A 25,868-nucleotide genomic window follows, 5' to 3' on the forward strand; every position below is an offset into this window, starting at 1 on the left:
AATAAAATACGGTAGATTGCTTCAACGGCGGCTGGGTAGCTCAGCTGGCTACGGACTGGAAGGTCCGGTGTTCGACCCCAGGTGGCAACATGATTTTTTCTCGTTGCCAAACTTTCAGAATGGCCCCGAGGTTCACTCAGCCTCCTATAAAATTGAGTACCGGGTTTTTCCCGTGGGTAAAAGGCGGTCAGAGCGTGGTGCCGACCACACCACCTCATTCCAGTGCCAAGGTCGTGGAAAGCATGGGGCTCCACCTCCATGCCCCGCAAGTGCCTTCATGGCGTGTTACGGGGATACCTTTACCTTTTATTTTTTTACATTGCTTCAACAGACATGGGGTTCTATGACTTTACGAGAAACTGCTTCATTCTTAAGGAAGTGCCAATGAAGCTAGTGAACAAAGCTCAAATCAATCTGAATGAGAACGCTAATCACTTAAAGCAGTAGTTCTCAACCTATGGTACGTATACCACTGATGGTACGCGAGCCATTGCTGGGTGGTACTTACAGTTTGAAATAAAAATATGGTCTGATTAGTGCAATATGTAGATAGTGGGCGATGTATGCAATAGAGAGGGAAAGGAACTGGGCCACCCTACCCCATTATCTCCTAGCCCAGTTGCCTCATAAGTGGTACCTTCTTGGTATCATTTGTGAGGTCCAGACCTGTCTTCGGACAGTTCACTAAACAACAACAAGATACATAACTTATAGCTGTTTTCTATATATTTTATGGAACACGCCAATGAATACATTCAAAGAGTAACGGTTTCTTAATTAAACACTTCTAAATGAAGCATTAATTATATTCGTACTGGAGCACAAAAACGTTTATTATGATCCTGGGAGCGACACATGACGTTTTCCCATAATAAATTTGGTTAGTGGTACAGCAATATTCCTAAGTTAAAAATAATGGTGCACCATAAAGAAAGGTTGAGAACTAATGATTTAAAGTGATACTTTATTTCAGTTAATTTTTTTTTCCTGTTTCCTCTATTTTATTGTCAAGTTAACATACAAATGTTTTATCTTGACTTCTTAGTAATATTGAATATAGTTTATTAAACACAATAATGAGTTATTTTCCATTTTAAAATATATTATTATTTTTCTATCTTCCCACTAAATTATTAAGCTACTCTTTCCTTTCATGTTGGAATATATCCATGTACAATATTAAAAAAAAATTGTATATTCTAATATTCTGATTATAAATTATTATTATTATTATTATTATTATTATTATTTAAATGTGTCATGAAACCATATATCAAAATATAAATGAAGATTGTGATTCCAAAGTTCGCTCAGTCCATTTTTAATATTTATACATAACCTATATATGATTATGTTTGAGACCTCTATCATTGGATTTTAAGCTTGTTTTCTTCCAAAACAACGTCAGCCCTTGCTTAAAAGTTTGTGCCATTGTGCATGTCATTTGAGAACTCGCTCAGTCCATAGATCAGTGGATAAAAAACTAGCCCAGTCATTTCATAAAAATGGACTCAATGCGTTTTGGGATCACACTCTTCAAATTACAGAAATCGTTCAGTACAATTACTTTTTTACAATTTCTGAAAATAACCTACACCCCTTTATGGATGTAAAACTTTGTTTTCCCAACTACACTGATGTTACTGTAATGATGCCGTAGGTATTAAAAAAAATATGCCACAGTGATACATCAACTGATTTGAAACCTAGACACGATGAAACATTTAATTTAAGTGGAGTCCATTCCGTGGCGTCACAGTCTAAGGCATCCTGCCTATAACTCGTGTTATGGAATGCATACGGTGTCTAGGTTTCAAATCAGTTGATGTATCACTGTGGCATATTTTTTTTTTAGTACAGAATCACCTTAAAGTTCGCAGAACTGTGGTATATGTCATTATCAATCTGCCATTTTGGATTTTCAACAAGCTGAAAACCAGACTCGTGTTCTAATGCATGAAAAAAGTCATAAAGAAAGTCATACAATGCTCGCTCTTTAAGTATTGGTTTGGCAGACTGGTGCAAAGTTTCCTCAACATGTAAGTAACTTCGCTCCACTTTTCAAAATTGTAATAGGAGACACGTACTTAAGTATTTTTTGTTAAACCTTCTATTTAACCCATATTAGTTAATAAGATTATCAAAAAAAATAATAATAATGTCATTTTCTAATCCATTATTAAAATATCAGAAAAACAGAGCAAGTTATGGTATCCATTTCATTTCCCTCTCCCCACCCCCATTACGAGCATGTCTAACTGTAAGGATAAACATAAAATGGAACAACTGGATGATACGCACAGTAGACCAACGTCAGTAGTCGACATTGCTTGCTGGCCACTAGTCACCGGACCGTATCGAACCGTGTCAAACAAAAGACAATCGAAATGGTGGTAGTAAAATTCGCGACTATATTCTTAAATAATTCACTCCATTAGTCAAGAGCAAGGTTTATTCAGTACAATGGCGGTGTTTTGAATGTACCAAAAGAAAATGCAGATGTAGTAAGATCTTAAAGTAGGTTACCACAAGAGAAATAAAGGAGAGGGGGAAGTGTGTTTCAGGGAATATCATTCAAATGTAGGAAAATAAATTTCTAGTTAATGTTCGCCAAAGCATGAAGTATTATAACCGCGTTGCTGTTTTATTTGTGGTCTAGAGAAAATACCTCGTCTTTTACAAAGAAAACTTTTAGTGGCCATGAAATTATTCTCCACTTTCATCATATTATTGTTTATCAATATTACGAAACAAAAACTGTCATAAGGGCATGACCGACAGGATCATCTTGGCTGTCTGTACATGCGCGAACTATGTTAAAAACCTAAACTAACCAAACCTAACCTTCGTATATGCAAGATATGTAACCAGAGCAAGAAGGAATCTTCTTAATTTGATCTGGAATGTACACACAAAAATAAATTCAAGTAAGGATCACGCTCTCACTGCATGAGAGGTCCGCACATGTACCACAGCAAAACTGTTCCTGTCGCGAGCTCATCTAAGACGCATAATCTACTTGCAATATTTACGCAAATACATCTTGTCGTTAACAGTGGTGCTATCTCTCAGTAATGTTCAGAACGAAAGAGGTAGAGAGAGAAAAAAAAAACTTTTTTTTTCTTCTAATGATGCCACAGACCAACATCATGTCCTTATGTTGCCGACATATTATGTTAGTTCAATTTGGTAGTAACCGTAATGGCATGGTTCAAAGCTACCATAGCAAATTCTCCAGTTTAGCACATAAAATAATTTAAGGAAGTATAGGAGTTTAAATAAAACAGAGATAAAACAATATACTTTATTGTGATTGAGCTTCCACTCAGTAAAGACTATCACAGCACCCATTTACAGTGGTTTCCTTGAAGGAAAATATACACAAATTAGGTTATGTCAAAATGTAGTGGGTATCACACCATCTTGGCAGAAAAAAAAATGTACTTCTTTATACAGAGTGTTCCAATTCAAGTCCCCAATAAGAATGTGAATAATATCAATAAAGTTGAAGGTACATCACAGATAATCGTAGTTATAGTCTCAATGCATATTACAGAAAAAACAAAATTACATTACATATACAGAAACCACTCTTAGTTCGCATCTTCACACCATTTTCCTTGCTATGATTTAAAGCAATTGAGACTTTGTTTCAAGTCACTATAAAAGATGTGAAATCAGGGCTACTTTTCAGCTATAATAAACTACAATATTATTCCAAATCCCTTTATATTCAATTTTCTTCTCAGAAGAAACGGTTATTCTGTACATAACCTCGTAAATGATATACCTACATATCACATAACATCACCAAACTGAAATGTACAAACAATAAATTGATACGGTACCTAAGAAAGAAGTTAGTACCGGTACCGATACATTGGAAAAATAGCTCTGAATATAATATTCCACGTAGATTGCTAAAGTACACTGTATGATGATAATTTACAGGTATAACACTTCAATGCACTGTGAATTCAAATTTTAGATCCCCTTAAGATATAATATAGAATTTTAAATCTTGGCACTAACAATTAAATCCCATGACGTGGGAAAAAAAATATACTGTCATATGCTATATTAACAACAATCTTCAATACAACTGAGTCTCAATTCAGCGGCAGTTTACAGTATGTCAGTTAAAGCTTCTCAGTGTTCAGAATTTTCGAACCATTTACTATAAAAAAATGAATGCATTAAATTAAAAATTAATTAGTTCAATTGCAGATTTATTATTTGATACAACACTGGTGACAAATGGCATCACTATTGAGTCAGTTATAATCACAGTGACATCCAATTGATACAATACCAGTAGTATTCTGACACTACAGTCTCTGTGATTTTATAATATCAAATATCTATTTACATATTACAGTAAAAATCTTTATTTGAACTTTGCTTTACGTTTATTTATGTTCTTCCTATTTTCATGTTCATTTGACATAAAATGATTTCTATTCAATAAAATGAAAAATCTAACATAACATAGGACCAATCATTTTTTTTTTTTTGCAATGCCAAGTCCCTGCTTCTACTAGCATGGCTCATAGATGTCCCTAGTGCCGAGATGTACAGACAACTTAATTTGTCAAAGACTATCTAGAGTGCACCACAGGTGATGGATATATATTGCACTCGTAATGGGTGATGGTGATAATTAGGGCTAGGATTTTGATGAAATAGCATCTTTTTTCTAGTAACCCAGAAACATAGCCGCTTTAGTATTTATATGTTATGTGATAAACTCAGTGTTTTAAGACATATTTGTTAGTGCATTTTTTTTTGTATTTTTTGCCTGTTTCAACTCATAAGAGCATCTTTTATGTTATTCGGATATTTTTTAGGCATTTTCATTTAATTTTGGTCACAAATCCCCATTATTAATATCAAATAATGTTTATATTTCCTCTGATATTTTGTCTACATATTTTGTCCATTACTACCATTTATTTTTTTACTTGGTTATTTAACGATGCTGTACCAACTACGATGTTATTTAGCATCGAAGGAGTTGATGACAATGATATGATACTTGGCGAGATGAGGCCGAGAATTCGCCATAGATTACCTGACATTTGCCTTATGGTTGAAAAACCTCGGAAAAAACCCAACCAGATAATCGGCCCAAGTGGGAATCGAACCCATGCCCGAGCAAAACTCCGGATCGGAAGACAAGCGCCTTAACTGACTGAGCTACGCTGGTGACTAATACCCACTATTTTGTATCATATTTTAATCGTTTTTCTACACAAATATTGCCCTTTTAACGTAGTACACCCCTTGTAATGGATCAATCCAACCACCCCTTCAATATAGACTCCTCTATACCTGCTAATTCCTTATAAGAGTGGCCTTGTGATGGGCTACATGGAACTACATCACGTAAAATAATTAATTAAAGTGTACCACTTAGAAAAAATTATGTAAAATTAAGTAAACTTAAATGTTGGTACCGGTACTATAATTTAATTTAATTACTAGTCTAAATATTAAGTAGCACAAAACTCCTTTTCCTACTAAGCCAATTTTAGGATGTAAGATCAATTTTTAGGGCATTTTTGAAAGATTTTTAGGTCATAAATGCATTGTTTTAGGACATTTTTTTATGATTTATAGGTCATCAAAATCCTAGCCCTAGTGATAATGATGATGATGATGATGATAATGATGAATTATTGGAATGTCGCAGAGAAGCCGGAGAACCTGGAGAAAACCCATGTATTGCCTGGACCATAGGCTTGTCCAACACAAGTTATAAATTCAGGGTGGATTGACTGGGATTTGAACACTTGCCCCCTGACTTATAAGCCCGTTAGCTAGCATTGAGCCACTGTAGCAGTTCCATTCTAAATGGTGACATAAATATATTAAACACCTGTCACCCAATTCAATTCAAGATTCTGCTGACGTCTAAAAACTTAACATGTATAGAGAAAAATATTTTTAACAAATTACATTAATGCCGATTAATTGATTTTTTTTTTTTTTTTTTCAAGTTTTAGCTGCACAACTGTAAAATAAATTAATTTCAACAATTTGTTTGTAAGGAAATAATTAAACATTTTAAAATATTCAACATGATAAACATATCAATTAAGAAAATAATCAATATCATGAAAATCTGAACAATAGTATTCAACCAAAGACAAAAATATTAATACATTTTATTCTGACAGAATATTTGAAGTAGTTCAGTGATTCAACATAAAATCACTTCAAAGTGAACTTCTCCTATTCGAACTTATACTGCATGTATTTCAAGACATCATCATAGCAAATGAATATGTTGTCTTGTATGTTCTTATTGTATGTCCTGGTAACATAAAGCTCTTCTCACAGAACGGAATTAAGTGAAAAAATACAACTTCTGTTACAATCAGCAGTAATTCTGTACACATTATTGCTTCAAAAATTACCTCTCAGAATATAACTTTTAAAATATGCCCTTAGAAGGCACACTCCTTCATTAGGCCTACATTTTCCTAATGAACCAGGCAGATCATGAAGTACTATAAAAGCTATTTTTTTCTACTTTATACATAAAACTATTATATTTTTTTTCTTTATATATTTGTAGAATAGCTATTGAATAGCAGTGTAAGATAAGTATCTGTTTAGAAATTGATTTTAACATTTAAAAGTTAATCAAATAGAACAAAAAACATTAAAGGTATAAAAACAAAAACCACGTCATATGAAGAGAACTGTATCAATATTTAAAGAGGGTACCAGTATGTTATTCAAAATACCCTACGTACACTATATTAAGCTTAAATATAATATTTAAGCTAAGATTTACCCTGTATGTTACTGGAAACACTGTGCAGATCCATGAAGTAGCTACTGAAAAATTTAGGACATTAACAGAATGAACCATAAGTAAGTCATTAATTTCAGCGGGTTATTCTTTGAGATATTTCAAATAAAAAGGTATAATACAATTTTGCTCGTTTTTGCTTCCTTTTCGAGATAAAAACCGTTTTATATGAAACATTTGAGGGGCTTAGAACAAAAAGCAGGTAAGAGACAGAAACATAGTTTTGAGGAAATTGCAGTTAAAGTTCTACATGCAATGGAATATTATACACTAGCTTGGTGAAATGATGCCCATATAGCAGCACTGCACAGTGTGATCACTTCCCTATTTTATCCCAAAGAAACATCCTTTTAGGCTATCACAACACGCACTTACCTCATTTTTTTTAATAATGTCACTTACCTGCTTTTTGTTCTAAGCCCCTCATTTCATAGCGTGTTTTGGGAAAGCCATTGATATAATTCCAATGTGGATATGGAGAAGGATGGAGCGTGTGAAATGAACAGACAGAATAAGAAACGAAGCTGTGTTGGAAAGAATGGGTGAAGAAAGAATGATGCTGAAACTGATCAGGAAGAGAAAAAGGAATTGGCTGGGTCACTAGTTGAGAAGAAACTGCCTTCTGAAGGATGCACTGGAAGGAATGGTAATTAGGAGAAGAGTTCGGGGCAGAAGAAGATATCAGATGATAGACGACATTAAGATATATGGATCATATGCAGAGACTAAGAGGAAGACAGAAAATATGAGACTAGAGAATGCTGGGTTTGCAGTGGAAGACCTGCCCTTGGGTAGAACATTATGAATGGATGCTCAGTCAATTTAAGAGAGCAGTGTATTATAATAATAAATGATTGAAAGAATTTTAGTTTTGTGCTTTAAATGTGCAGAAATTTGATCCTAACAAATGTAACTTTTCGTACTGCAAAGGAATTTTACAATGTCACATTTGTTAGGATCAAATTTCTGCACTTTTAAAGAACAAAACTAAAATTCTTTCAATCATCTATTATCATAAAACACTACTGTCTTAAATTGACTAAGCATATTGGAAATTAAATCTGTAGCTTTCCCAAAATGCGCTATGAAATGTTTCATATAAAACAATTTTTATTTCGAAATGAAAGCAAAAACGAGAAAAATTGTATTGAACTTTTTTGTTTGAAATATCTCAAAGAATACCCCCTGAAATTAATACCATTACTTACGGTTCACTCTGTTACTGTATTATGTATTTATAATATAACATAAAATTGAGTGATAATTTACAGAATATAACATAGTTTTATATGACTTACAAGAAAATTATTATACAAATGTCTACATACAGTATAGTTTGTTGAAACTAAATTTACAGACGAAGTGTACTGTTTAAAATTAGACACAACATTTTTCATTTATTGTAATAATAATAATAATAATAATATTAATAATAATAATAATAATAATAATAATAATAATAATAATAATAATAATAAAATTATTAGTTTCATTCCCTCTCACGAAAGATACTTTTAAATGTTTGTACTAACTCCCACTCTGTATCCAGTTAGACACTAATAAAACATAAAAATAAAAACAAAAGCATTATTATTTATTACAAATAAAAACTACATTCTTTACACCATTAATATATTTTATAAAGAATTTTACGTATACAGTATGTTCATGTGTGTTTATTTAAAGTACAGCAGATTCTTTTATTCACGTTCACTTTCAATCTGCAATTCTCATTATTAATTGATGGACCTCCCACAAAATCCAAGAGCCTAATGATAAAAATTCTTACTCCCTTATATCAATAATATTATACAACTTTCTATATAAACTCTATTGCAGGCTTGCCAATCTGAATTCCTGCAAATGCCTAAGATTTATTATTATTATTATTATTATTATTATTATTATTATTATTATTATTATTATTATTATTATTATTATTATTATTATTATTATTATTATTATTATTTATTTTTACCATAATTTGGTTTATAAACTTTTTATGTAATTCATTTCGATATTATTTCAAACATTTAATACAAATTTTACCACATTACAGTATTAATCTGTACAGTAACTTAATCTTAACAAATTACATTTATTCGAGAGTTATAAGTACTAAGAGATTAAAGAAATTTCACAAAAAAATACAAAGAATGTGTAATTTCACTCTTTCCTTAACCTGTCATTAGGTAAAAATCTTGTAAGCAGCATTGATTGTTTTTAAGAACAGAATTTACTTGGCAGCATGTATCAGTAAAAAATCAATTTCTTCTGTTCTTATGGTGAGTTCTATAAATCTGTAAAGTACGGTATTGACTCATATGCAACTGCTATAATGGTTAAGCAAGGAAGTAGTTTTATAACTACATAAAGCATAAATTTACTGCCGAGAAAAATAAAGATTTGAGAATCTCTTGTATGTAGTGTTGCTTTCCATGCTTTTGGAGCTATGACTGCATGTATTTTGAGAAGATCCATACTTCGATGCAAGACTATTTAACTCCAGATTCTGCCAAGATATTGTAATCGTAATATGCAAAGAATGTTACCAGTAAGTGTTAAGTGAAACTCTAAGAGCAATATTGAAAGAGTATAGAATTAAATGTCTACCTCACTTGTTCTATAATCATCTTTCTTTTTATGAAGAATAGAAAAGTGGACATTAGCAGTTCCTGCGTTCCCTTTTCTTTACCAATATTTTCTGCATTTTCTCAAATGTATCCAGCAAATTGATCGGCTTTTCCCTATGGAAAAAGAGGATGTAAATGGAGTGTTATTTCCAAATTGGTAGGCCTACTAATATTTACTCAGTTTGATATTTTGAGTATGCACAAATACAAACACAAAACGAAAAGAGTGTCATTTATAAGGGCCTAGCACAAAACAATATATTAAAAAGTTATTGAATAATTGAGCAGCTTCAAATACTTCTTATGTAAAATAGCTAATCAGAAAAATATGTGTATGGAAGAAAAATTGCATAAACGTCAATGGAGGTAAGAAATCATAGACAGAACTGTATGTAACGATTATTAATTTTCCGGTCCTACAGAATTATCTGTTATGGTTATTTGTTATTATTGGTTAAAAACGGAGAAAAATTCGCTCCGGTGCCAGGGATCGAACCCAGGATCCCCAGTTCTATGCACTGGGTGCTCTACCACAGCACCAGATCGAATGTTTCTCCTGTAGAACCAGAAAATAATATTTACATAGATTATTTATTATTTATTCTGTAGCCCAGAAGTATTGGAGATCACAAATGCTAATGGCTTCATTGCTAGATGCATGGCATTGAAACAACAACAGCATAGATTATTCGCCAAACAGTGCATATAAACTGTAGAGTCCCAACTGTACAAATCACTCATATGAGTATGCTCCTTGTATGATGGCATAATATAATGTCGAACATGGAGTAAGACCACAAAATAAAAAAAAAACCAAAGGAAAAAGATTCGATTCGGTGTTATGGATTGAGCCTCGGCGTAGCTCAGTGGTAGAGCACCTAGTGCTTAGAATTGGGGGTCCTAGGTTCGATTCTCGGTGCTGGAGCGAAATTTTCTCCGTTTTTAACCAATAACAATCACAGACAGAAGTTAAAACAAACTCAATTAAAGTTTTAAAAATCAATTAGGAATATAAATTTATTAACCACTTACGTGTTTTAAAAATTTAAAAAAGTTTTAAATTACCTAGGTGACTAGTTTTAGCTTTCTATCAGCTTCGTATTCTAATTATGGCCGACACAAAACTGAAACTAGTCAACTAGATAATTTACAACTTACTTTTTATTTTAACACATGAAAGTGGTTATTATAACTACATTCCTAAGTGATAAAAAGTATTAAAAGTGTGTAATAAATCTGTATATATTTTAGAAATAAGTGATGCTATCAGTACTGCTTTATGAAGCAGACACATCGACGTTGCCAGAAAGAGGCAAAAGGTATACATAAGCTTCGGAGATGATGTTTCTCAATTGGTAGCAGGAATATCATTAACTGAACACAAAAGAAGTGATATTATAAAAGAATTTCATATGTAAGGGATAAAACATTGTATCGTAACTATCGTAACAGATTGATGGTACACTTGGACAGAATGAAGGAAAGCTGAATTTCAAAAAAAAAAAAAAAGAAAGAAAAAAAAATACATATCATAATGTTTCACGAGGAAGAAGAAATAATGACGACGACTAGTCTCACAAGAATGAAAGATGCGAAGATGACCTGAAGTAAAATTTAGCAGATTTCTTATTTTAATGCAATGTTCATTCCTTTTTATGTTATTTAAAATAAATGTTTCAAACTTTTGGAAGGATAAGGCTATCAACTTATTGGATACATTTCATTACTACTACACAAAGCTCTTTATTTTATCTAGGCTTATGTCAGGTAAACCTTTCATATCTCTCAATCAAGGAATCCATAAAATTACACTGGACAACAGCCAAAAAGTTACGGAAACAAAATAAGTGATTTCTGACTAATTTTTGTACCGTTAATGACAAATATGACAGTAAAAATGGACGCAGTGGTCTGATTTTCAATGTATAGCATTTCAGAAATAGCATCAGCGATTTCTCAGTCAAGGTTACAGCAAACCCCTTACAAAGGAGACAGATTTATGATCCTGAGAGGTTGTGTTTGCTTGTAAAAGTTCGTTGGTTTAGTTAGATACAAGAAGTTGCCCAGTATAGACCGGTTTTCGTGAAAATATTGCTGTTTCTTATGTGAATGGGACAGATGGGCTAAGACTTTCCACTACAAAAGGAAAGATTGGCCTCTTCGACAAAATTTGGAACCAGGAACGAAGAACATAAAGCAGCAGCCATTGAGTGTATCTAGAACAATTTTTCTCCCTCCATTACACATCAAATTGGGACTGATTAAAAATTTCGTAAAAGCACTGGATCATGATGGACCAGCAGTGAGATATTTACACTCAAAATTTCCAAGGATAAGTAGGCCTACAGCTAAAATTAAAGAAGGGATTTTCATAGGACTTCAAATCAGAGAACTCTTTTCAGATCAACATTTCGATGGACTTCTGACAAGAAAAGAACATGCTGCTTGGGAATCTTTTAGAACACCTCAAATTTCCTAGGGAAGTGTCGTGCACCAAACTATAGGGAAATAGTGGATAACATGTTACTGGCTTATCATCAAATGGGGTACAATATTTCATTGAAGATACACTTTCTCCACACACATTTGGAGGTTTTCCCTGAAAATTGTGGTGCCGTTTCTGATGAAAATGGAGAGTGCTTTCACCAGACAATTTCAACAGTCGAAAGATTTAATAATAATTGAGGTAAGCCCAGCCGAACATGTTTAGGAAAATACAATTTTTTTTTTCTATTGATTTCTCTCTCAAACTACAAGATAACTAGACCACATCTGACAATTTTATTGCCATATTCATATTCAGCATGAAAAAATACACTGAATTCCAGTGCCTTTGTTTCCGTAACAGAAAAAAAGTTAAATTTTGTTGTCCAGTGTTATCAAAGACACTTTATTACAATATATCATTTTACCGTAATTTATTTTATCCATTAGGTAAACACTATAGCTGAAATTCTTAATTTGTGCCCTAAAACAGGAACACGATGTAAAAAGAGTGTAATATTCTGCACAGCCTTACTGGTATAGATGGCAGAAAAACTACCTGTTTTACAAATCTCCTAGCTAAGACTGAAGTAACTGTCAATATCAGTAGTGAAAGACTATGTCGTTTTACATGACTGGAAGACGTGTAGGCAGCTAGCGTACTTTAGTGCTTGTAACTGATACTCGCCTACGCTATCATAAGCTTAGAGAATAATTTCTGTATTTATACATTAAGTTGTTTATCTTTGGTTGTTAAATCTTCATTTATAGTTAATCAATGCTTATGATCCTGCAACAAATGTATAGAGTTTTGTTTATCCATTAACCAAACAGACAATGGGACACTTCTGTAGTTTAAAATGATTATAATTAGTGGCATAACTATAAATTAAAAGAAAAGAAATCTGTAACACATACTTACAACAACAAATAAAACACTGTGAATATACAGAGTTGTCATTATGTGGCACATTCATGTCCAGTTTGATCAATTATTTTATTAAGCCTTGCAAGAAGTGGTGGGTGGACAGAGGGGAAATACCGTATTTTCTCGAATAAGGCATGGACTCTACTTTTGGAAGGGAGAAAATAAAGAAATACAAAAATAAAACTTTCAATAAATGTATTCACAATAATTGAAGTGTCGGCTGGAACAATGTTGTAAGTTACAAAATTTTCATTCGGCATGTTTCCGTGTAATATTGTTGTATGCCATGTTATCTTGCTATACTCTTTGGCTTGCAACTGTCCATCAATGCAGTACGTGAAATTTGTCCACTCAAAAGTTTGCTACCCCATAAGAACAACGTTGTACGTGTATTCATTTTTGCAGCTCCTGTAAATTTTACCAAATGTAACTTATAACGTTGTTCCAGCTGATGCTTCAATTAATCAAAAACGATTGAACGCAAATAGAGTTCAGTTAACAATAAATTTTTTCTAATGTATTTCTTTATTTACAGACCCTAGAATATACAATGCACATTAAATTCTTATTTTTATGTTATTAGCACATGGCTCTAACACTGAAAAAATCATTACTGTGGTTATGCATCTGTGTACATACTGGGTGTTCATTTCAAAGTGTGTCATGACATCACTGTTGTTGGGTCACTGATTTGAAGCGAGTTTCAGCTTATATGTTAGAGAAGTTGCCTATTATTTAAGGCGTTCTTCAATCTGAACTTGAGAACGTGTACGGTATAACTTGAACGTCGTAGCAACAGATGGCGGTCTGTAGGTCTGTGTGCTACCATAACCTCTTTCGAACTGCGTTTTGCGCCAGCAAGTCGTACGCAGGGTATTTGTTATCATGGGTTGCGTACAGTAACATTCCACAACACAAATCAAATGCTCCGTGTCCATGTTGACCGTCGAAGTTAATGTCAACAAATACGTAAGTAATCGTCTTAACCCTCTCCCCATATCCCGACAGTACGTATTTCCAAACAGTTCACATTCCTGCCACTACAGGCGTTACCTACGTATCGGTACGTACTCTTCAGAATGAACACCGAACTTCTACCTCATAGGTTATACACCTCTGCGGAAGTGTAGGAAGATTGAATTCTCTAGGCTCATCGGCTAGCCGCATGACGGCATACAGCGAGCCATGACACATTTTGAACTGAACACCCAGTATTTCAACACTTGTTTTTTTAGTTAATTGATAAACTAGTGGACTTACTCGTGTTAATTATGTAAGATTTGTCCAGCTTACAGCTGTTTCAGTGCTTCACGCACCATCCTCAGAGCACTGAAACAGCTGTAAGCCGGACAAATCTTACATAATTAACACGAGTAAGTCCACTAGTTTATCAATTAATTATATTCAAGTGTTAAAAGTAGTGTACGCAAGTTTCGAAATGTTTTTTTAGGTTTCATAGGATATTATATTTTTACTTTTTAGAGCTAATTATATTCTCAGTAAAGCACTTACAATGGCAGGTAACAGCCTATTTGTGATACAGTTGGGAAAACAGTGTTTTTTTTTTTTACTAATGGCAGGTACTCGAGTACTCGTCATTCACTCATATGAAGCCAGTTGTGTGGACCAATTTACCGACAGAGTCATTGCCCAGGATGTGACATAGGAGGCTGGTCTACGCTACACTCGATGATGGAAATTTGTTGGGATGCCACAGGGGAACCGGAGCTCCCAGAGAAAACCTCTGTATTACCTGGACCATAGGCTTACACGGAACGAAAATCGGGCAATGCTGCCAAATTTATTTGAATTAAGGGCAGTGGGTAGTCATTGCTGTGCGATTAAAAAATTTCAGTGCAAAAGTTTAATTCAATATTTCTAGGCTCTTAGTGCTCAGAATGGGATAAAATTGTCCATGCTTATACAATCAATCATTCTGAATTCAGTGGTATAAACGACAACTAATTTAGTTTCTTATCCAAGTGCAAAAGGACGACCGTAACTGGTAACCTGTTTTCCCACTTTGCTAAATGTACCTCATTCTTCAGGTGTACATTACTTGCTACAGTCTCCACTCATATAGTTTGTATTTTTTTAAGTTATCTAATAATATATATATATTGTAAATTCCAAAGCAAATTTCAGTTAAATATTTTTACCCCTAGTGAAACAGAAAAAATATTGAGCTTTAACATTTTTACAATTTTTTCAATGCATATATATATTTTTTTTCTTGCTCATGTTATGAGTGTGATATTCTTAAACCCGTAGGTATATTATGTAGAACACAGGCTGCAGAAAACACTGCAAAAATTTCAAGTAAATTGATTCAGTAGTTTCAGGTAAAAGTGCACTTAAGTTTGAAAAATGTCAACTTATGGGAAACTGCATAAAAAAAATGTATGAATTACATGCACTGCCAAATTTAAAGAAGCTATTTAAAGGACTTATCTGCAGAAATACCCCCCCACAATATTTGTAGTGTTTTAAAGAGCAAGTTGTGTACTTTTTTAAAAACACAAAATAAAAAATCGGATTTTTAACCCATAATCACTACCTGGTTCCCTTAAGCTGCGCACTCTTATCTTTTACTTGTATATTTCGGGAAAAAAGTGCGCGGGGTATTCGAGAAAATACGATAGTTCTCTTTCCATGTTTATGCATTTGCTCTCTCTTTCTTTGCTAGTCGCTAAAAAAAAGATATTTCTCCTGCAACTATTTACTTCTCTGTGCGCTGTTGTCTTTATGTTATTTCTCGCACAAAAGTGCCATCAGAAGGATAGTTTACAAAAACCTGATACAGGAACATGCTACACAGTGCAGTCTAGCATAGTAATACCTGAGGAGAAGGCGCCTGGAATGTGAGTCACAAGGGAACCATCCTAGGACATGGTGCTTGAATTTAATGAAAATGTATGTTTAATCTACCGTAATTATTTTCGTTCGTTCAGAAACGTTGTGATAGTCGTTTGTTTCGGTTTTCCTCGTTTACGAAATATACTGAATTGAAAATCGATGCTACTTATGCCGCTTCTTCTGTGCACTCAGATCCTCATAGCTCCGCGACAACGTATCACAGCTCTCGCATTAATGCTCTAGTCAAATTTTTTTCTCTTAACTCACATTAATACAGTAGTAGTGCAATCCATGTTATCTGTCACTTAGTTGTATACTGTCCAAATCCATAGATATGCAACTGGAAGCCTAGGAACACGACTGAACAAATGCTTTCAAGAACCAAAAGGGGAATTTGGACCTAAAGTAAAACAAAGTGTAGACGAAGATAAGCCATTTAATGTCGTCGTCGATGCAAGTAGCTCTGGTAAACTGGTAAACTCACGTGAGAAGATGGTAAAAAGATGTATTTCTCCCGGATGTTAAGAAAGACACACTACTACTTCTGGATTCCTGGAATGGTCAGATAGATGACACTATATTTACTGATGAAGAAGTAAACAATAGGCTACTTTACATGGTAAGACAATTAAGACACAACTTATCCCTCCAAAAACTAGAAGATTTGTCCAACCCTTGGATGTGTATTTTTTAGGCAATATAAAATTGTAATTTCAAGGCTAGAAGAGTACGATATTTCAGACATAAAATTATATGTGAAAACATTCCAGATACATTCCACGACAGGGGCTTTATAATGACATTACATTTCGATGTGTATCACCAGTTTCATTCACTCGTTCTCAAAGACATGCTAATATACACATGGCAGAGGTATGGATATATGTGACGGAGAAACGTAAGAGAAAATTTGATAACGTTCTTGCAACAATGTTGCATGTTGGAAACAGTGCGTATTACAAAAGAATGTGAAAAACCAGCCTATAAAAAATGTCACAAAGTTAATATATATTTTAAATTCAAATTGAATCTGTATTTCAGCAAAGAACGGTATTAATGTGAGTTAAAAAAAAACGAAAATAGAATAGAGCATTGCTGCTAGACCTGTGATACAGTGTCACGGAGCTATGAGGATCCGAGTGCGCGCAAGAAGTGGCATAAGTAACAACGATTTTTAAAGCTTTATATTTCATAAACGAGGAAAAAAGAGAAACGAACGACTACCACTACGTTTCTTAACAAACGAAAATTAGCTTAAATATCCATCACATATTCATTTTGTATGAGGTCTCGCCCACCTCATTGCGCTCCTGCATACATGACTTGTATCGTCTCAAATGCAGGTAGTAAGGCCGTAAAAAAGCATTACGAGGGGGGTTCGGCCGGCGCCGTGGATCGTGTCCCAGCATAGCTCAGTTGGAAAGAGCGCTCAGCGCGCAGAGCTGAGAGGTCCTGGGTTCGATTCCCGGTGCCGGTACGGATTTTTCTCATATTAAATAGTAATCTTAAATATCCATTTTCATTAAATTAAAGCACCATTACCTAGGACGGTTCTCTTGTCTACTTGTGCAGAAACATAGGAACAACAACAGTAGCTTGTGTGCAGAGCTGATGAAAGAAGGCGAAACAAAGACGAAAGATAGGGCGAGGGGAAAAGTAATCCTCTGTCCACATACCACTTCTGACTAACTATATTGTAATAAGTGGGCCTATTGCTTCTTTCAACAGCCTTTCATATACAAGCAAACTTAGATCATAATATTATATTATAAACTAAGTTTGATTACCTTTTAATACTGGAAAATTGAATCTTTGGCAAGACATACCTACTTTAATTTTGTGTCAGATTTCCTTAACGACATCTTTACAAAACAGAAGAAACATACCACTGAATTTTTTACAAACTACCTTTTATACAGTAAGACAAGTGATAAATTATATTGTATTATATTCACCACTAACATTTTAGCATGTGCCTTGTAACGAAGACGGAATGAGGAGGAAAACAACACGAATTAAGTTAAAATAAAGTAAATCAGGACATCCATTTAATGAACTCTTAGGACTTTGTACCGATACCTTAAAACTGAAGGCAAACTTGGATTTTTACGTTGTAAAATTTCGTAATTCATATTGTCATCTTAGAAAACCTGTCACCTAGAATCACAATCAGAAAATAGGATGTTATTTATTTTGACATATAATCTAAAAGCTTGTTTAACTACCTATCTTAAAAAATGTAAATTTCTTTCAATCTATTTGTTTAGACTACTGGTAGGTACTATGTAAATTCAAGTGAACTGCAACATAGAAGCAAAAAGAACAACCTGTGATTAATCAGATTCTTTGATAAAAGTTCTTCATATAAACATTGAAAACTTCTGTTACAGATATCCATCCATTTAAAACATGAGGCTCTAACAAAACCAATTCCAACTCTTTCATCACACCTTTCCCTCAAAATCTGATGTTACTATAGTGGTACCTAGTAAAAAAAAAACCCGATTTGTGCATAGCCACTGAATGTAACAGTAATACTAAAATTATTATAGGTAGAATTAAAAAATACTTTTTCTTGTGACATAACAGAGCATCTGTTTGTATAAATAATGCGTTTGTGTTCGTTAAAGTTTCAATCTTTCATGAGATTCTTCAATCGATCACAATAATGATGAGGCAAAAATAAATAATGAAATTCTTATCAGCACTGATAAGAAATTCATCAAATTTTTACCAATTACAACTGTTACACGTTACAACAGACGTAACACAGCTTATAACTGCCAGCTCTGCTCTCTGGTCCTTTCCTTTCCATAAAAAATGGAAAAAAAAACATATTTTCAAGAGATGCATTTACATAAACGCCTATGTAGTCTGTACTGTCATAGCCTCATATCATTGGCACATCCATGGTTCATTCTGAATTCCACGTATTTAATACCTGTGTTGTGCCAGTAGTATAGTGCCAGTACTACAAACAGATGCCACCACTGATGGGATGATCCAATGTAGTCAACTTTACCTGTAAATCAGAAGCAATTGTTATGCTACAAAGTTTAAATTGAGAAAGAACTTCTATATTATCTTGGGAAGGAATACATGAGTTCAAGTAAAACTTAGTCTAAAAATAATTAAAGTAGTACAATTTAACTTGCAGTGCTTATATTTAGCTATCTTTAAGAAGGGAGAAAAGACTAACTGTAGTAACTTTCGAGAAATATCACTTTTATTGACGTCATATAACATTTTGTCCAATATTCTTTTGAGAAAAGTAACTCCATATGCAGTTGAAATTGTTGAGAAGCATCAGTGTGGTTTTAGGCGTAATACAGCGACTATTGATAAGATTTTTTGTATATTAGACAGATACTGGAGAAAAAATGGGAGTATATGGGCACAATAGATCAGTTATTCATAGATTTCAAAAAAGCATACGGCTCGGTTAAGAGAGAAGTTTTATATAATATTTTTATTGAATTTGGAATTATCAAGAAACTATTTCGATTAATTAAAATGTGATTCAGGAAAACATATGAAGAATGCAAGAATGATGGATGTCACTTTCTTGTCGAAAATGAACCAAGACTGTCAATGCATAGCTTAAGACATATAGAATGTACATAGAGAGTTATATGGCATTAACACTGATAGGTCCACACCTGTAGAGTAACGGTCAGCGCGTCTGGCTGCGAAACTAGGTGGCCCGGGTTCGAATCCCGGTCGGGGCAAGTTACCTGGTTGAGGTTTTTTCGGGGGTTTTCCCTCAGCCCAATATGAGCAAATGCTGGGTTACTTTCGGTGCTGGACCCCGGACTCATTTCGCCGGCATTATCACCTTAATTTCATTCAGAAGCTAAATAACCTAGATGTTGATACAGCGTCGTAAAATAACCCAATAAAATAAAAATAAAATAAACACTGATAGTTATTGTCCAGTAATGATCGGAAAATCACAGTTAAGCTTTGAGCGCTAAGCATTTCAAACTTTCAATTGCTTCTCCTGAAAAATGTATTCCAAATGACATCCATCATTCTTGCAGTGGACTCTTCATATAACAGAGTCCATATAGGCCAGTTGCTGTCTGACGCTTTTCCAATTCATTGTGGGCTAAAGCGAGATGCATTATCAGCTTCACTTTTTAACTCTGCTCTAGAATATGCCATTAGGAAAGTCCAGGAAAACAGAGAGGGTTTGGAATTGAATGGGTTACATCAGCTCCTTATTTATGCAGATGACGTGAATATGTTAGAAGAAAATTCACAAACTATTATGGAAAACACGGGAATTTTGCTTGAAGGAAGTAATGAGACAGATCTGGAAGTAAATCCCGAAAATATGATTATATCTCGTGACTAAAACGTAGTACGAAATTAAATTATAAAAATTGGATATTTAACCTTTGAAAAGGTGAAAAATTCAAATATCTTGGACCATCAGCATCATATTGGTGAATCCAGAAATGAATATAGAGTGTTAGTTGGAAGACATGAAGGAAAAGACCTTTGGGAAGGCCGAGATGTAAATGGGAGATTAATATTGAAATGGATTTGAGGGAGATGGGAGATGATGCTAGGGATTGGATTAATCTTGCTCAGCATACATACACTTGTGAGGAAACTTGCTACTCAAAAAAAATGCTGTGGTCTAAATTCTAAAAACTTGGATTTACCCACAAGTGTGTCTGAATTTGCTTGTTTGAAGAGTTTGTGAGTCTATTGAACAGAATAAATCATATGTCGAACTTGTTCTTTCTTCTTTTCACATCTTCGGTTCTATATGTACCGGCACATCTTTTTGTAAAGAAGGTTGCCTGCTCATGTCGTTCCTAGTAATAGGCTTTCACTCTTTCCAATATGGCTTTATTTATTTGCTTACTCTGTGATGTCCCTTTAGCACCTATAATAGGAGAAACTGTTGAAGAAACTATATTTCTAACTACTACAGCCCTCTTACGATGTGGAAGAATTTGGTAGAGCATGTTTGACTTTCGCAACTACTTTTGCCAGAGCCCTTGATTTTTCATAAACTACATCAGGACCTGATTTAGGCAGGAGCCTATGGCGTCTCTGCTCACGACCTCATAATTCTGGAGCCTCAAAATCCATGGACAAGCCTTTTTTTATGCAAATCAAATAGACAACAAATCTGCCACTGAAATTCAGAATTGAGTAAATAAGTAATTACCAGTACGTAATAAATTATTATGTTAGAAAACACATAAAAATCACTCCACTGTTTTACGTTTAGAGTAATAAGTTGATTGCAGAGTTGAATGTGTTCAACTTGTAAAAGTTGGCTATCATGTACAACTGTACAATTTATTCAAATTATAACAGTACCGGTATGTATATTTAAATAATTTCTACATAAATAATTGATTAAATGGCGATCTTACTCGTGTTAATTGTGTAAGCACGTGCGGCTTACAGCTGTTTCGGTGCTTCTTCACACCATCCTCAGAGCCTACTAGATCTCGGGGTCATCTCGAACTTCGCTGCCTGTTGTTGAAATGTGGTGTCAAATAGTGTGTGTGTTCTGCAATTGATCTGTGTGCTGAGAATTTGATCAGGGTGTGTTTTAGTGTGTCTGTATATCTCATATTGTTCTAGTGTGTTGAGTTTTTGGTTTTTGGGTTGTATGTGTAGGATTTCCATGTCTGTATTTATGTTATTGTATGTGTGGTTAGCATTAGTTATGTGTTCGGCATATGTAGATGTATTGTGTCCTCTGGTTATTGCTTCAATGTGTTCTTTGTATCGAGTTTGGAATGATCTGCCTGTCTGTCCTATGTAGAAACTGTCGCAACTATTGCATGTGAGTTTGTATACGCCTGTGTGGTTGTATTTATTTGTTTGTGTTGTTTGTGTGTTAAGATGTCTTTGTAGTGTGTTTTCTGTTCTGTATGCTATGTTGTATTTCTGTTTTCTGAATGAGGATGCGATCTTGTGTGTGTTTTTGTTTTCGTATGTTAGTGTGATGTATTTCTTGTGTTCTTCTGTTTGTGTTGTGTTTTGTGTGTTTTTGTGTTTGTTGAGTTTTTGTTTTGTCTTCCTTATGATGTTGTCTATTATGTTTGGGTTGTAACCATTTTCTTGTGCTATGTATTTGATTGTGTTCACTTCTTCATTGTTGTATTGTTGGCTCATGGATTTGTTGAGTAATCTGTGTACCATTGTCCTGAATGCAGCATGTTTGTGTTGTGTGGGGTGATTAGATGTGTTGTGTATGTGTGTGGTGATGGTGGTTGGTTTTCTGTATATTTTGAAGGTGTGTTTGTTGTCAACTTTTGTTATGGTGATGTCTAGGAGATCTAGTATCTAGTAGGCTCTGAGTAGGCTCTGAGGATGGTGTGAAGAAGCACCGAAACAGCTGTAAGCTGCACATGCTTACACAATTAACACGAGTAAGATCGTCATTTAATAAATTATTTATATTCAAGTGTTAAAAGTAGTGTACGAAAGATTCAACATGAATTTCTACATACTTAGACTTCAACAAACAAAATTTGATAACACAATCTCAAGGGAAAAAAATGGAACTCTCTGCGACATAATCCACAGTTAATTCCCGATTTACCACGATAATCGTCTGTAGCTGCATTTAGATTGGCAACAGGCCATGGCTGTTTGCCCAAACACCTGCATAGAATTGGAATATATCAGTCCCCTAACTGCCCATTGTGCAACTCAAACCAAGAAATGGATTCGGAACACCTCAAAATCTGTGCTTCAGTGGCTGACCATGATAATATCTTTGAAAAATATTGGAGTGCAAGAGGTCAAATGACTTTATTGTCAAACGTCTCGCATTAGAAAACAACAACAACAATATATTTAAATAATTAATAATGAATTCAGCAGCCAAACTCAACAACATTATCAGTTCTCATTGCATTGAGTGTTAAACCAAGTCCCTATGCTTGTGTTCCTCGAAGTTTATCTAGTTTTTTTTGGTATAGGACCATTATCGGTGAGTAGTGGTAGTGTTAAAGTGTTTTTTTATAGGAATGTCCACAATTAAAAATGGAATTCCAAGCAAGCTTGAGTTAATAGCCAATAAAAGAAAACGGAAAGCTATTGAAACTCAACAACAGGAAGAACAACGCTGATCATTGAGCAAGTACGTATGTTCGTTCATATGTTACTAGCAGTACTGGTAACTCCTTTACCAACAGAAATCTCCAGTTTTAAAAAGTTAAGAACGTTTTAACACAGACTGATAAAGATTTTGACATACAGAGAGAACAATCCGCCATAGCTATTAAATTGTGGAGAGCCAAGAGTTTTTTTTGTGTAAGCCTAAGCCAGAATTGAGGAAAAATCAACATTGCTTTCGAACTCCTGAATAACTGCACTAGAGGAAACGAGGGATAGTCCCAGTACTACAACCAATGCAATCAGCTCTGATCTGTCTTGTGGCCACACATAATCATTGATGACTTACGAATCCACTCTATTTTTAATCCTTCTTCTCAAAGTAGAGAATTAATTAAAACCTCTGTGAAATAAATACATGGTAAAAGGAGATAGGTGACAGAATTAAAATAAAATAAGATATGCCTAGTTATCATGGTCCTATATGAAAAGAAGGGGGTTCATAAACAAAATTAAGCTCCGGCCCTCTGAAATTGTAAATCAGGCCCTGAACTTCATGAAGAAGCAGTATTCTTTATTGCTTCAACAAGACACTTCTTCTTCAGAGCCCTACATTTTGCCACATGATTTCTGGTATTTTTCTTTTTTTCACACTATTTTTCTTTGTACTTATTTTGGTAGATTTTTTTTTAACCTTTCCGCTGTCCTATTCCTACTAGCTTTTGCATGCATTCTGTGATTTCTCTAGAATTCTTCATAGTGTCCTTCTCTCTTAACTTTTTCTCTTCTCTTCTTTCGCCTTTCTACAGCAGTAAGTTCCGTTATAGTTTAGAAATAACTATGGATAATCGCAATTTCAATGTGACACACGTCACCTATGACTCAAGTTACAAATACAACTTTTGAAATAACTTCTAATATCCAAGATATAACATAAAATATTTGTAATATACCGGTACATAAGAATTTAAAGATATTATGTTAAAACAAAATTTAAATAGACTTATCCTCAATCCATAAACACCATCAGGAAGTTTAATATTTAGTTGTCAACATGGCATGATTTTATTTGTAACTCAGTGACAATTTAATTAACCTGAAACAAGCATATTATTTACCTGATTGAGTACTAAGTACAACAGAGACAAAATTTAGCTCACTCAGTGTAATGCTAGGATTTTGTCTCCAAATCTATCACCACAGTCTAGTATATACAGTCACGAAGCTTGAGTTGTGAGGGTGCTAGGAACAATAGATTGTGCAGGTAGTACTATTTCGCATTGTCTGTAATGAAGCGATATTTGCGATCCTAGTGGTTAGCAACTATCTATGGATGCATATTACTACGTATTGAGCTTCGTGACTGTATATACTAGACTGTGCTATCACTTATCACTGTAACCAATATGAACCAGGATCTCTTAAAAATATAATTATCGCAACATACTACCTACCATTGAAAAAACTTTAAAATAAAAATTTCTTACACTGTAGAGTTACATGAATTGACCCAAATAAGTTTCCAACCATTGCCTGCAGATGAACAGATTATGAACCCACCAGAGAAACTAGCAGAGCTGAGAAAAGATCATTGCCACCTCCACTAGCAGCAGCAGCAGCAGCAGTAATAAACCTATTATGGTATTACAGTTAAAATTTTACTTACCTGCAAATAGTCTCTCTGGAAATTTAGAGATATAAATTAGGAATGCCAAGCCACTGATAGCATACATTCCCAGTACTCGAGGTAAGAGAAGCTGAAAAAGAAATTAAATCTCTATAAGTTAACAGAAATTGACAAATTCCATAAAGTGTCATGCTGAGCTTGAACTTGGCATGAAAAAAAGTAGCCGCCAATCCCCAGCACTGGAGCGAATTTTTCTCCTCTAATAATAAATAAAATGACATTCTAATAAGCTTAAATTATCACTTATTTTCAAAATAATAAAATAAAAACCATCTGCCCTTCAGTATGGGTGACCACAAGGTCCAAAAAACAAATACATACAGAAGTTTACAATGAAACAATGAAAATACAGACAGAAAATTAAAGTGAAGGTGAAACTAAACACAGAATCCATTATCACAATAATTCCTCTATTGTTTCTACACTGCCAAGCTTCACTCTCTTGCAATTTTTCTATTTAATATTATATTATTGTTACCGGTATTATGGTAGGCCTACTTTAAAAATATTAATATGATGAAACACAAAAGTGTTCATTAGTAAATCAAAATGTAGTATCTTCCTTTCATCTTCCATGAAGAAATTGCCTCTGGTATCAGGGTAGGACCTATTGGTTGTTACTCTGAAAAATGTACCCACTACTTACAAAAAAAAAAGCCAAGCACTAACGTAATTTATAACCGAACCTAATCTAATCCAGTGTAAATTAAATTAATATGATGTAATCGAGCCCAGTTCATTACGATTCATTCTATAGGCAACAAACCAGAAATATCTGCTACCCGGATTCTTGGTTCTAATTTTATTACTGTTTTCTAGATTATAATATGCTATTTTTAACTAATGATAAGTTCTTGGCAATAAAACCATTAACATTCTTGTTTTACAATATTTCTCGCTTACAGTGGTTTAGAGGAAAGTGCTGGATATTGCTGAAGGTAATTATTATCCATTTCTTCCTGAAGATTGCACAATGGACAAAGTCATGAAAAAGTAATTCCAATTTTGTTCAAGTGTTTTGACAAACAGTCATGCCCTGTGAGTAATAGATAGGATACAATTGCACTTTTCTCTGAATATTCAGGAATTACATTTTGTTGCACACTGGACACTCCCATTTTTTATTACTTAAAATTTCGTGGAAATGGTAATATATTTTTAGTTGATTAATATTTTAACATTGTTGATTGAACCTTACTTGTTTGGTGAGATCATAATTGTGAAAAAAATGTTCTGAATTCCAAAGAAGACAGTATATTAAAGGAAATTCTTAAATATAAACATTTGCACGAAGTCTGGGTAGATATGTTCAGTAGTGTTGATGGAAATCTCTCAAATTAAAAGACAGTGATAAAAATTCACTGT

General features: G+C 33.9%; 1 protein-coding gene across 1 annotated transcript in view; it reads right to left on the bottom strand.

Annotated features, from left to right (window-relative positions):
• Positions 1-3,290: 3,290 nt before the first annotated feature.
• The window catches only part of LOC138710928 (progestin and adipoQ receptor family member 3), a 191,784-nt gene continuing 169,206 nt past the window's right edge, over positions 3,291-25,868 (bottom strand). Inside the window, exons 7-8 of the mRNA XM_069842129.1 lie at positions 24,483-24,573; positions 3,291-18,743 (exon numbers count right to left, since the gene is read on the bottom strand). Of these exons, the coding sequence (XP_069698230.1) occupies positions 18,604-18,743; positions 24,483-24,573 (231 nt within the window). The 3' untranslated portion in view covers positions 3,291-18,603. The remainder of the gene's footprint in view (positions 18,744-24,482; positions 24,574-25,868) is intronic.

This window comes from Periplaneta americana, chromosome 12 (genome assembly GCF_040183065.1).
Source record: "Periplaneta americana isolate PAMFEO1 chromosome 12, P.americana_PAMFEO1_priV1, whole genome shotgun sequence".
In the NCBI taxonomy this organism is placed as follows: domain Eukaryota; kingdom Metazoa; phylum Arthropoda; class Insecta; order Blattodea; family Blattidae; genus Periplaneta; species Periplaneta americana.